The sequence below is a fragment of the Pseudorasbora parva genome, chromosome 2 (genome assembly GCF_024679245.1).
Source record: "Pseudorasbora parva isolate DD20220531a chromosome 2, ASM2467924v1, whole genome shotgun sequence".
Taxonomy (NCBI): domain Eukaryota; kingdom Metazoa; phylum Chordata; class Actinopteri; order Cypriniformes; family Gobionidae; genus Pseudorasbora; species Pseudorasbora parva.
In genome coordinates this window covers 47,422,765-47,436,436 of record NC_090173.1, presented here as the reverse complement: position 1 = coordinate 47,436,436, position 13,672 = coordinate 47,422,765, and the positions used below count along the sequence as shown (strand labels likewise).

General features: G+C 39.8%; 1 protein-coding gene across 2 annotated transcripts in view; it reads left to right on the top strand.

Annotated features, from left to right (window-relative positions):
* Positions 1-4,807: 4,807 nt before the first annotated feature.
* Positions 4,808-13,672, top strand: part of LOC137045789 (adenylate cyclase type 9) — a 95,361-nt gene continuing 86,496 nt past the window's right edge. For both annotated transcript variants that reach the window (XM_067422670.1, XM_067422661.1), the window contains exon 1: positions 4,808-7,201. In XM_067422670.1, coding sequence (XP_067278771.1) covers positions 5,389-7,201 — 1,813 coding nt within the window. In that variant the 5' untranslated portion in view covers positions 4,808-5,388. The remainder of the gene's footprint in view (positions 7,202-13,672) is intronic.

Sequence of the window (13,672 nt, the reverse complement as noted above, 5' to 3'; positions counted from 1 at the left end):
TGGGTTTGATTCCCAAGAATGCAAAGGCTGATAGACATATTAGACATAATATATACATTAATTATTCCAAAATAGATTCAATTAATTATTTTCATCAAAATTCTACGAAGAATACCCCATAATGACAATGTGAAAGAAGTTTGTTTGAAATCTTTGTAATTAGTTTTTTTTTTTTTTTTTTATGGAAAAAAAAAATCACATGTACATAATTATTCACACTATTTGCTCAATACTTTGTTGAAGCACCTTTGGCACTAATTACAGCCTCAAATCTTTCTGAGTATGATGCTACAAGCTCGGCACACCTATTTTTGGGCAGTTTTTACACAGACATTTTCAGATCTTTCCAGAGGAGTTCAATCAGTCTAGTCTCTGGCTGGGCCATTCAAGGCCATTTATAGCCATTCATAGCCACTCCTTTGTTATCTTGGCTGTGTACTTAGGGTCGTTGTCCTGTTGAAAGATGAACCTTCACTCCAGTCTGGTCAAGAGCTCTGGAGCAAGGATGTCTCTGTACATCTCTAATGCTGGATTCATCCTTTCCTTGATCCTGACTAGTCTCCTAGTTCTTTCTGCTGAAAAATTTCCCCACATCATGATGCTGCCACCACCATGCTTCACTGTAGGGGTATTGGTCAGGTGATGAGCGCTGCCTGGTTTCTTCCAGACATGACGTTTACCATTCAAGTCAAAGAGTTCAATCTTTGTTTCATCAGACCAAAGAATTTTGTTTCTCATGGTCTGAGAGTCCTACAGGTGCCTTTAGGCAAACTCCAGGCGGGCTGTCATGTTCCTTTTTACTGAGGAGTGGCTTCCATCTGGCCACTTTACCATACATGCCTGATTGGTGGAGTGTTGCAGTGATAGTTGTTCTTCAGGAAGTTTCTCCTCTCTCCTCAGAGAAATGTGGGAGCTCTGTCAAAGTGATCAACTGGTTCTTGGTCACCTTTTTGGCCGGACGTCCAGCTCTAGGAAGAGTCCTGGTGATTCCAAACTTGACACTGCTCATTGGGACCTTCAATGCTGCAGAAATGTTTCTGTCCCTTCCCAAGATCTGTGCCTCAATACAATCCTGACTTGGAGGTCTACTTAGTTTGTGCTCTGACATGCACTGTTGACTGTGGGACCTTATATAGACAGGTGTGTGCCTTTCCAAATCACTTCCAATCTACTGAATTTACTACAGGTGGACTCCAAGTTATAAAAACATTTCAAGGATCTGTGGAATCAGAATGCACTTGAGCTCAATTTTGAGTGTCATGGGTCATGAATATGTATGTACATGTGTTTTTTTTTTTTTTTTAAATACATTTTTCAAATATTTCAAACAAACTTACTTCACATTGTCATTACGGGATATTGATTGTAGAATTTTAAAGAAAACATTATTTAATACATTTTGGAATAAGGCTTTAACAACAAAATGTTGAAAATGTGAAGAGCTGAAGAGAAGTAAATTGGGTTGCTGATGCCTTTCATGTTGATTTTAATGAACTGATTGTAATAAAGGCTTCCTCATTGCATGCCTGTATCTATGTTATTCTGTGTTTAATGCATTGAATAGAAGATGTAACAGCTCATTTTGCAGCACTGCTCGAGTAGCAAATGTACAATATGGCGGTCGCAATCAATAACAGAATGAAGCCAGTGTCCCGTCGCCAAACATTATTAATCTTAATGAGTTAATAATGGGGTCGGCGCGCCTGTGTGAGGACACAGTCCAGTGATCACATATTTCAAAACAAGACTGTGCTATATTCCCTCCAGAGCGAGGGAAGCCCCCACAACATTAGGGCCGCCCCTGGAAGTGTGTGAAGTCACACTCACACGTACACACATTTCAGATCGGAGGCTGAAGTTTGCCTTGCACTCAGATGTGATTGGAGAACAGGTCTGGAAGCTGCATTGCAGCAGCTCGGGTCGGTCGTGACTCCAACTAAAAGGGAGGTGTGCAAGTGCACTGTAACGGGGGACTGACATCTAACATGTTCAAAGGGAATGGAGTTTCTCAAGGCCGTTTCTCAAGATTTCAATCACTGCGAATGAATATCAGTAACTGAAAGATGTTTTGTTGGGGAAATTTCACAAATAGATCTCCCCCCATGCCATTTCTGAAAATATGACAGTATTTTCATTTATTGGTGATGACAGTTTGCAGATTACAGTTATATGAATAAGATTTGTTTGACTATTGAGGGAGAACATTTATTTAATTGTCATGAAAATAGTGATCCAACATGCATTGTAAAAAAACAAACTTGCTCCCTTTAATTATTAAGTACGATCAACTTGGTTGTGTAAGTCATTTCAACAAATGACATTAAGCTGACTTAAAAAATTAGTTGAATCTTGTATAACACAATAAATAAAGTTTGAAAAGGCTGAACTCATTCAGATGAGTTGAAGTAATGTAAAAACATGTTGACTCATTGATCGTGTGATTTTTATATAATAAAGAGAATAGTAGAAAATATAAAGGGAAAAAAAATAATGGAAATTTTTCACTATTGATTTTGGGATGAAATATAACCTGGATATGTTCTTGAGAGGTGTGTGGATTGGATATTGTAAAAATTCCATGATGCTCTATATTTTTACTCTTTACTCTTCATGCCCCCGCCCCCCCCCCCCCCCCCCCCCTCCCAGAGTATAATTTACACTGCTAAGAACGATCAGTGTATTTCTGTTTTTTGCCTGACCCTCTAGCTCAGACCAGGTCTGCTATAGGGACACACACAGACACACACCCTCACACTCACAGCTGTAGTTCTCCAGGGAATTCCTTTGAAACAGTCTTCGGAAGGTTTTAAAGCATCTAAGCCTCACACTGGCTTCCAAAACAACATAATTACTTTGATTCAGCCACAGTTGTGCGGTGTGAGCACAAGATGGAAACCGAGCAAGGAGACTCTATTAATTAAAACATGCGGATTAAAGACTTATGGTTTATTTTGGGAATAATTTCATAAACTAGGATCAACATTTAATTACAAAATTGGTGGATTTAGTGAGTATTACGGAAAACATTGTGGAAAATGTTTAATAAACCCTTCGTCCCTAAGCAGAGCTGACCTGAAAAGTATCTATCTATCTATCTATCTATCTATCTATCTATCTATCTATCTATCTATCTATCTATCTATCTATCTATCTATCTATCTATCTATCTATCTGTCTTTCTGTCTGTCTGTCTGTTTATCTATCTGTCTGTCTGTCTGTCTGTCTGTCTGTCTGTCTGTCTGTCTGTCTGTCTGTCTGTCTGTCTATCTATCTATCTATCTATCTATCTATCTATCTATCTATCTATCTATCTATCCCTTTGTCTGTCTGTCTGTCTATCTATCCATCTAGCCATCCATCCATCCGTCTGTCTATTGATCTGTTTATCTATCTGTATGTTTATCTATCTATCTATCTATCTATCTATCTATCTATCTATCTATCTATCTATCTATCTATCTATCTATCTATCTATCTATCTATCTATCTATCTATCTATCTATCTATCTATATGTCTGTCTGTTTGTCTGTCTGTCTGTCTGTCTGTCTGTCTGTCTGTCTGTCTATCAAATAAACCATGAAAAGCAGACACAGGCATGGCTACAAAATAAGATATACAAATTGTTTATATCTAAAGGTGTCAACGCTAAATTGGTCTGAATGATTTTTTCATATTGCTCTCAATGACAGCTCCCCCCCCCCCACCACCACCACCATTATACTCACGTCACATTGATTGGAACCCCCCCCAAACCCCCACCCCCATTTCCTTTTGACAGCTCTCGGCGACGCGCGTCGGCGTTGGGGACGTGCTCAGACGCGAACACTGCGGTTTGAGAACAGCCCACCTCCATATGACTGCGTGCTCGCCACCCTTTTGTTGTTCTCGGTCCGGAGCGTGCACGCACACGCACGCGTTTATCCCCACCTCTAAATGTATCTCCAGCGTCTAGTGGACTTGTACAGACACCGCGTCGGATTGCGAATACAGATGGAGATCTTACTGATGTCTGATGGCCACCGGCGCACCCGAGCCGCGCGAGAGCACACGAGTCAACTATGATACGCGCGAGATATTGGCATGTGTCAGGAGTGCCAAGCTGTGCTCTGATGGGGAAAAAAGAGGAACCAGCTGAGAAAGAGATTTGTTAGGATATCACAGGAAAAGCTGTCCGTGCAAATGAGTCCTGAAGAGAAACCAAAGAGGCACTGCGAGTGTGTGGAGAGAGAGAAGTGCAGACTTTCTGCCTCTGTAAAAGAAAATTAAACTTAACTGAATTCTGACCAACAAGGTGAATGAATCCATTTGAAGCACTGAAGTTTTACATGCATTGATATAAATGGCTCAAGCGGTTTCGAAGGAGCCTAACTTAAACTAAGAGAAAAATGTTTTGAGTCTATAGGATTTACTGGACATATAGCATTGTATGCATCTTGAACTATACGTTTTTGTGGAGTTAATCCATGAGCGCAATCTTCATAATTTAAATCTCGTTTCGCACATTTAATTCGGAATAGAGGCGCCCGCAAGATCCGGAGTGGGAACTCAGGAAAGGTCGGGGATACAGGCAAGAGAAGATCATATTTTTAAATGTTTTTGACGCCTGCTGTGCCCTTTGTGTCCGTTTGACATGACGCGGAGTCTCCAATGAACACGCATTCTGAATCTAAAGAACAAAAAATGGGGGAAGGTTTTTCTTTATGAACCCAGAATATATTTTTTTATTCTTTTGAAGTAAATAATGTTGAAACATGTTTTTCTTTTTTAGTTTGGACACACCTGGGCTGGTGTGAGATGCTCCTGAATTTTTTTAATTGTTGTTTATTTCATTAAGAGTTTTTGGACTTTATTATGCATGGACTATGATGGATATGAGAAATGCCTTTATTTATAAAAGCAAGCATCCTGACTGTCCTTTAAATGATACCATAGGTACCATAGATGTCTTTTTTTCATGAAAACCAACATAACGGCTCATTTATAGTGAAAATTTTGCATTTGGCGTCAGAATGGAGTTCTCTAAGGAGTCAAATCAAACAGTGCTTGACTTGAACCTTAATTTTGTGGTGTTATTATGTAACTTTGAGTAACCAGTGAAAGAACATTTTGATTCACTTGTAGTAAGATTACATGCGTTTTGGATAAACCTCTCTGAACCCATGTGCGTCAAGAAGGACAGAAAAGAAGAGGAATTTGCTATTGACGTCATGAGGTGAAATAACCTAACTTAAAATCCTGGAATTGCCTAAATGCGCGAGTAAACCTTTGCCATCTAGACGTCAGAGTTGTTTGACTCAAATTACATTTGTTTTCCCTCTTGATTCTTTTTCCATCCGAGTACCTTTTTTTTGCATTTATCCCAGCTCGACTCTGATCTGAACAGTATCATGGCTTCTCCTCAACATCAACATCTGCTGTTTCAGAACAGCGAAGTAAGCTGTGACTCCAGCGGCGATGGTGCTGTGTCTGTGCGTATCAGCAGCACCAAACCGCACAAACAGCAGCGTGGGAGTCTGGGCGCCAGCGCCATGTGCAGTATCATTGGTGGCTCCAAACATTGCAAGTACAGTATCTCCTCCAGCTGTAGCTCAGGTGAATCTGCCATCCGCAAAACGGTGATCAAAGGCCTCAGGACTCAGAGGAAGATGCCGCAGCTGTTTGAGAGGTCGGCTGGACACTTCTGGAACCCCAAGTTTGACTCGAACATTCTGGAGGAAGCCTGCCGCGAGCGCTGCTTCCCTCAGACGCAAAGACGTTTCCGCTGTGTGCTATTTTACATGGCAGCCGCCAGCCTCCTCTGGGGGTTGTACTTCATCGCAAACGCTAATCGATGTGAACAGACTGCCTTTTTATTGCCCACGGCCTCCTTCCTACTCCTCTGTTCTGTCCTGTTTGTTTTCACATTCACCCGGTTCTACACACACTGCTACAATCAAGCCTCACTGTTGCTCATTGTGGTGACATTTGCCCTCACGCTTGCACCTCAGATCCAAACGTCAGGCTTTAGTGACTTTAACGTGCCTCCTTTGAAGGATGAAGATGATGCAGGCGACTTCAGTGGCGCTGAAGATAAAAATCTTACATATGAAGTCACCCGCAGTGGAGGTCCAGTAGCACCCTGTTTATCCCCAGTTGGCACCTTCTCTCTAGGCATGGAGGTGCTTTCATTGCTCTACAGTTTCCTCCACGTCCGTCTTTACGCTTCACTACTGCTTGGCCTGCTCTACTCTGTGCTTTTTGAGACGCTTGGATGGATGCACTTGATTCAAGCCAATGGATGGAGCAATTCCACTGAGGAACATTTGGAAACCCTCTACTGGCTGATCCCTGGAAGAGCCATTTTGCATGTCTGCGCCCACATCATTGGTATTCACCTTTTCATTATGTCGGAAGTTCGTTCACGCAGCACGTTCCTCAAAGTCGGCCAAGCCATCATGCATGGGAAAGACTTGGAGGTCGAAAAGGCCCTGAAGGAGAGGATGATTCACTCGGTGATGCCTCGTAGGGTGGCGGATGAGCTTATGAAGCAGGGCGATGACGACAATGACAATTCGGTTAAGCGCTACTCGACGGGAGCGGCTATTGCGGGTGCCTCCAGCCCTAAGAGCACAAAACGCAAGAAGACTTCGATACCTCGGGGTCACATCATCTTTCGGCCTTTCAACATGAAACGCATGGAGCCGGTCAGCATCCTGTTCGCCGATATTGTGGGATTCACTAAGATGAGTGCCAACAAGTCAGCACATGCCCTGGTAGGACTCCTCAATGACTTATTCGGGCGCTTCGATCACCTGTGCGAGCTCACGTGCTGCGAGAAAATCAGCACGCTGGGAGACTGTTACTATTGTGTGGCCGGTTGTCCCGAGCCACGAGAGGACCATGCCTACTGCTGTGTGGAGATGGGGCTTGGTATGATCCAGGCCATTGAGCAGTTCTGTCAAGAGAAAAAGGAAATGGTCAACATGCGTGTTGGCGTCCACACGGGCACCGTGCTTTGCGGGATCCTAGGCATGAAGCGTTTTAAATTTGATGTCTGGTCCAATGATGTCAATTTAGCCAATCTAATGGAGCAGTTGGGTGTTGCCGGGAAGGTTCACCTGTCGGAGGCCACAGACAAGTTCCTGGATGACCGGTACTTGCGAGAAGACGGCCGAGTCACAGAAAGGATCGGGCCAAGTGTGGTTGCAGATCAGCTTAAAGGTAAGATGTCCATTTCAGATGTTCTAATGACTAATATGATGTACATGAGCATGTAAAGATGCTGCCTTACTTATCACTGTGCTTCGTCTTCATTGCGAAACCGTGTCTCGGAGGACTGAGTGACACATCTCTTGGCTCATCTGGCTATTAAAACTTTCTAAGCTGCATTGAAACTCTCTTCAGTCTGAGTATTGTCTGTGTCCTCAGGGTCTACTGGTCAAAGCGTTTTGTTGAAAGTCAGCTTCTGTGACACGTTTAGTTATTGGATCAGGTCTTTTAGTGCAAGTCTTTTAACAAGACTTAACATTCTCTCAAGCCATTTCTTCCATTTATTTGTACAGTAATTTTCTCTTGGAAAAGGCCTGTCATTAATTGAGTGTTCTGTTCAGTGGTCAGCAAAGCACAATGTGTGCATTTGCTTATGGAAAATTAGCTACATTATCTGCTGTGTTGCATATTTTGCACTTTGTATACATGCATTTTTTTCACCCTGAAGTGAATATTCTGTCACCATCGCTAACCCTCTGGTTGTTTCAAAACACAGAAATATGTCTTTTTTGTTGTTTTTTGAAGAGAGAGAGAGAGAGACAGAGAGAGAGAGAGAGAGCGTAATTAATAGTCATACAGGTTTGAAACAACATTTTTGGACGAACTTCCTCTTTTAATGGCTGTTCACCCATCAGGAAGAGATTCATGGTGGAGGTTTATAGAATCATTTTGTCTTGCAAAAGATCTGTAAAAACTGATTTAATGAGCTTTCTGGTAGGCAGTCAACAAAGAAAAAATTCCATCTACAAAACAGCAACCTTTTTATAATGGTTATGAGATTAGCATGCAAGCTACATTTGTTTCAGTTGTATATTTCGGTAACATTTTAGTATGGGGAAAACATATTCACTATTAACTACGACATTTGCCTCAATTAGCTCCTAATTTACTGCTTATTAATATTTAGAAAGATAGTTGTATCAATTAAGTTTTGGTATTGGATAGGATTAGGGGGTGTTAAATATGGTAATAAGGCATTAATATGTGCTTTATAAGTGCTAACCAACAGCAAATGTGCAAGCTAATAGGCAAATAGTTAAAAGTGATAATTATTCCCCATATTAAAGGTTTACCCATTTTTTGAATTTCAAGCATTTCTGTGCTAATCTCTCCTTTCGCTGGCAACCTCTCTTATATCAAGTATTGGATTCTCACAAGTCCTAAAGCATTGATATTTGTGTAAATGTGGCCAAAGACTGGCATTTTTATGTAATTAACTTATTCAAATGGGTCCTTCTTTGTTAATTGTACTTGAGCTCAAGCAAAAGCCAATAATTGGATGTTGAGTGATGTATTTTTCTAGTCGTACTGAATATGAATGTCCCAGCGTATTATTAATCCTTTCGGGTCATAATTATGGTTACTTAACGGACCCTCTTCGTTTAATGAGGAATGCCAGACCATAATTAATAGAAAATGGAATTAACATTTTGACAGTATTGATAACAGGTTCCTAACATCAAATGACTCAACCTTAAGATTAGCAAAGTGGCTCTTGTCCTTTACTCCACAGATTGGATTAAAGTCTCCGCATATTCAGTTTTTTTTTTTTCATTGTCACTAAATAGCCTTTAATGCCAGGATCAGACTATAAGACTTTGGCATAAGATTTTGGCATGATCTGTTTGACGTAGGGTGTCATAGTGATTCATAAATGACAATGTGGGCTATGATGCATATGTGTCATAATGGAGGACAACTGATGCTGCATCTGCGACACTACATGACTTCCCATCCTATATATTGGGTGCTGTGTAAAATCTGTGAGGAACAAATGCCGGGTCGCATTATCCATGTATTTGCCGGAATCGCAGTGTGAAAGGGGCTTAAGTGTCTTATTTTGTAGAATGCACGCTCAGCACCGCTGCTCCCAATACATGGAGTATGTGCGATTGCGAATTCGGCTCCCTTATTGCGCGCAAAAAAAGGCTACACACAATAGCCTGTCTTTCAGTAACAAAGCTATCTTAGGCTGCGCTGTGTAGTTGTAACCACCTCTTACATTTATTACAAGATGATTAATTAAAGCATTTCAAAATGCACCTGCAGACTATTTCTCCAATTATGAATATTGTCATTGAGCCTTTTTTTTAAATACTGTGCAAAAATATTCTCATCTCACGCTTATGAACCTAATCTTGTGTCTCGTCTCGTGAGCGAAGTGTCTCGTCACACCCCTAGTATTGGTGCTGCTAGGAGAAATTTTGTAATTTTGGAAAGGTTCGTGGAGCTATTGGCAACAATACTGCCTTTATGACTGATTCATGACAGAGAAAAAATATAAATGCTGGCAAACGATGGCAGAGGCACTTCAGCAACTTGATGAGTACTGGAATTAGCATTAAGCTAGTACAGCTATTGTTTGTTTACACTCTTGTTTCTGGAATCAGTAGCTAGTTCGCCTTCTCGATGACGTCATGCGCGTCATTAAACACAAGCAATGATTAGTCAGAAAAGTGTAGTCTGACATGTTTCTTCTCAACGACACCTCAAGAGTTTAAGGAGTCAAACCGCATAATCTGACACAGTGACTGTCGTAACAGACAAAAATACTGCTGTCAAAAACCGACCCTTGCATTTCCACAAGGATTTTGACATCTTTATCTGCCATACTTGAATCTAAGCGCTGAATGATCCCAAACGGCTGTTTTTGAGTGGATATAATCACTTGGTGAAACTGAAATCGCTGTGCCAGAACAAATCTCCATTCTGTCATGCTGTGGCAGTGCGGGTGTCTCAGTAGGTCCTGAGGGTCAACTGGAAATGACGGCACATCTGCCGCCCTTGAGAATCTCGCTTCATTTTGCTAGTGTTACTTGCCAGCACTCCCCCTCAATCAGACAGGATTTCAGTCTCTTGAGGAACTGAGCTTCTTCTTTTTTTCCCCGTCATTCCTTCAGCCTTCATTTAAAAGGGTAAAATGGCCTCCTTAAAATGGTCCCCTGTGCCTGTTTCTGAATATCTGTCAGTTCCTCTCTCATTCCTTCATTTTCTATTTTGTGTGCCACTCAGTACTGTACTCTTTCCAGTGGATGACTTTGCTCTTAGAGTGTTTTTTATTTTACAATTTCATGACTCAGAATGGTAGAGCAAGGGCAAGTGTAACATTGCATAACAACCTTTCTTTTTCTAACACCACTGAATTCTCTGTTGAATTCACTGCATCTCATTTTGCTCGGTTTAACACACACTACCCGCGGCCTGAAGTTTTAATATATGACTTCCTCTCTTTAATCATCAACTAAATGATTAAAGGGGCGACATTCTTTCCCTCATATCTTTTATTGAGTTGATTGCCCCTCTTCAGGCAGTTAACCCCCCCCACCTCCAACCGTCCCTTGTTCACTGGCTGAAAGCTTAATTTTCCCATTCCGGAGAGTATTCACTCCAGTGCCCAGGATTTATCTTTCCCTCATGGATTTACATGCCCATTGAATGAGCTCTCCGTCAAGCGAGACTACGACTCCACAGCGGCAAAAAATCTTCCAGCTGCTCGCAGTAGCTGCGTAAATCAAGGAAGGAAAATAGCAAGCTTGTGTGGAAACCTGGCACAACCGAGAATGGAGACCGTCCAGGTCTCGAGTAAATCACACCGACCTGGACGATAATCACAAAACTGCACTCTCCCTTTAGATTCTGATGTTCTTTTGGATTGGACACGTGTTTAAATGAAAGCATTGGCTCTGGTGCTCTGCTGACTTTCGCAGCAAGTTCTTTCGGTTTACTGGTGAAATCAAGCTGCAGAAACCAACAACAACAGCACACCTGGGTCATTCTCACTGTGCAGTATGATTTCATATCTCTGAAATCAAACCATGAATCCAAGACCCTATCAAATCTAAATTAGGGTTTTGCAGGTTTTTTTTTCTAACTCTGAAGCTGTCTATGCAAGGCAAGGCATTATCTGAAAATGGATCAGATATAAAGTATTATATCATATTATTTGTCTATATATTATACTATATTATTTAGAAAAAAATAGTTTTATAATTCTAATGATGGAAATCATTAGATAATTATTTGAAATATTAAAAATAAGTTAGTACAAATCAACTTATTTACACATTTAAAATGTACAGTTTTTAATGGATATTTATTTATCTATGCTAAAATATTAAACATTTTAATTTTTAAAGATTTTTTATAATAATATTACAATCAAGTTAAATATAGCACACTGTAAAAAAGATTTGTTGGTTTTTGTTGGTTTAACTTAAAAAAGTAAGTAACCTGGTTGCCTTCATTTTGAGTTTATTGAAATTAAAAATTTGAGTTGATACAATGAAAGACATTTGTTTAATAAATAGAAAGTCAAAATATTATTGTATCTGAACCACATAAAAAAATTGATAAATCATGAAAATAGCACTATTAGGCATGTTTCACTGCGTCATCAAAAATAAAACACACACAATTACCCAATATGCTTACAAAATCTTTTAGTAATATTTAATAAAGGTTGTCGAATCTCAAAAAATGTTCATTGTATTAACTCAAAAATGTAATTTTAGTGAACTTAACATTTTAAGGCAACCAGGTAACTTTTTTTTAAATATTTTTTTTTTTTACAGTGTAGTAATTATTAATTAGAATTAGACCCCATTAACATGCATTATACGAGCAACGGGTGGAGTTAAAAATCTTCATTTGTGTTTTACGGAAGAAACAAACACACCTACATCTTTGGGTGAACTAACCCTTTAACACATTTGGAAAGGATGTGTATTCAAGTGGTCTGCTATAAGAGACCAAATGACCAAATTTACAGTTTTTCCACAATTGGGAAAATGGACAAGATTTTTTAAGAATTTAAGAATATTAAACAAATGGAAATCTTATGTTGTTTTCTTTAATCACAATATTATAATTAAGTGCATAGCAGTTCTTTTAAATTTCATTGGTTTGATTTGTGTTATTTCCCTGGTTATTATGCAACATCTAATATATTATATAATAGGCTATATTAAATATAACACTAAAATCAACATCTAGCATTTTTTAAAGAAACATCCCAAGTGTTTCTTACTTATATATTTGTTTTATTGGAATTTATATATCAATAGTCTATTGTTTATAGTTTTTTCCCCCCCTGTCCTCAAATATCTCCTTCCATCCTGTTTTTTCCCAGTCTTTTGTAAATTCAAACAAAAGCCCACTATGACATCAGCCTCCAGGAAGTAGTAAGTATTAGCATTGCATTTTTATGAATTCTGTGATGTGTTCCTGGTTTGTTTTATTCTAAATTGATAAAATTATTTTACCGAGCAAATGTGAATTATTTCATTTTCTTTTTCATAGCTTTTTCAGAGCATTTATTGCATAACAGGAACGACCCACCTCTAATCATCAACCCGAATGCTAGGAAAATGGGTTTGGGGAGAGGGAATCTTTAAATGGAGAGGGAATGATAAATGTGTACTTATTTAGTCGCCTCCAGTGCACTAGTCAAGAAAAACAATATCCTGACCTCACACACGCACACATACACACTCACTCATTGCATGCAAGCCACGAATAAGTCAATGTCGTTTCCACAATGCTGCCTGGTACACGTCCAATAAACCACAGTCTGCTTTATAAATAGCAAAAATAAGAATAGTCATAATTGCTGCTCTGGATAAACAACACTTTTCTTAGAAGAAAAGGTTCGATATAGAAGCTTAACAGGTTCTTTCAGACGCTTCATATATAGATTGTGTTTTAAATATATAGTATTGTCAATATATTAAAAAGTATATGAATTAAACAGCTCTTAAACATACTTTATCAGTTGAAAACAACCTCTTGAACATGATAGTATTATGCCATCATGTAAGATATTTATGATTTAAGAGTTTATTTAAAATTCATTCAAGAGCCCTAGAGAACTGCAATAAACCTTTTTTTCCCTAAGAGTGTAGACCAGCCAATGCTCGCCCAAAGGAGGATGAGGCCCAAACGTTTGGCTGCATTTTAGAAAACAAGTGCATTTGGGGGCAATTTCTGTAGCTCCATGATGAGAGATTGAAGCGTTTAATAACATAACCTCTTAGCACAAGTGTTCTTGAGTGTCATGGTGGTTTGTACCTTTGTGCCTTTCACATCCCGTACCCTCTGGCACTTCCGACTTCCCGCTGCGCGAGTGTGTGCTGCCGTCTGTGTGTGTGCCGGTCCCTGTTGTGTGGAGTGTTCATTTGAGTGGAAATAGAGTCTATTTTTGGCCGTTTCTCTGGAAAGGACCTGAGTGTGCCCTGGTCCTCCTGCGGTTTCAGAGAACTATGCCACCTCCTTTAACGTCGGGCTATGCAAACGGTAGTTTTGTCAGTCAGTCGTTTCAATTCCCACTGAAGACCGAATATGGGTCATATTTTTGTGCCCTACAATTTTTCATGTGAACTCAATTTTTAGGAGATGCAAGTAGGTTATGATTGTTCTTCTGTTATC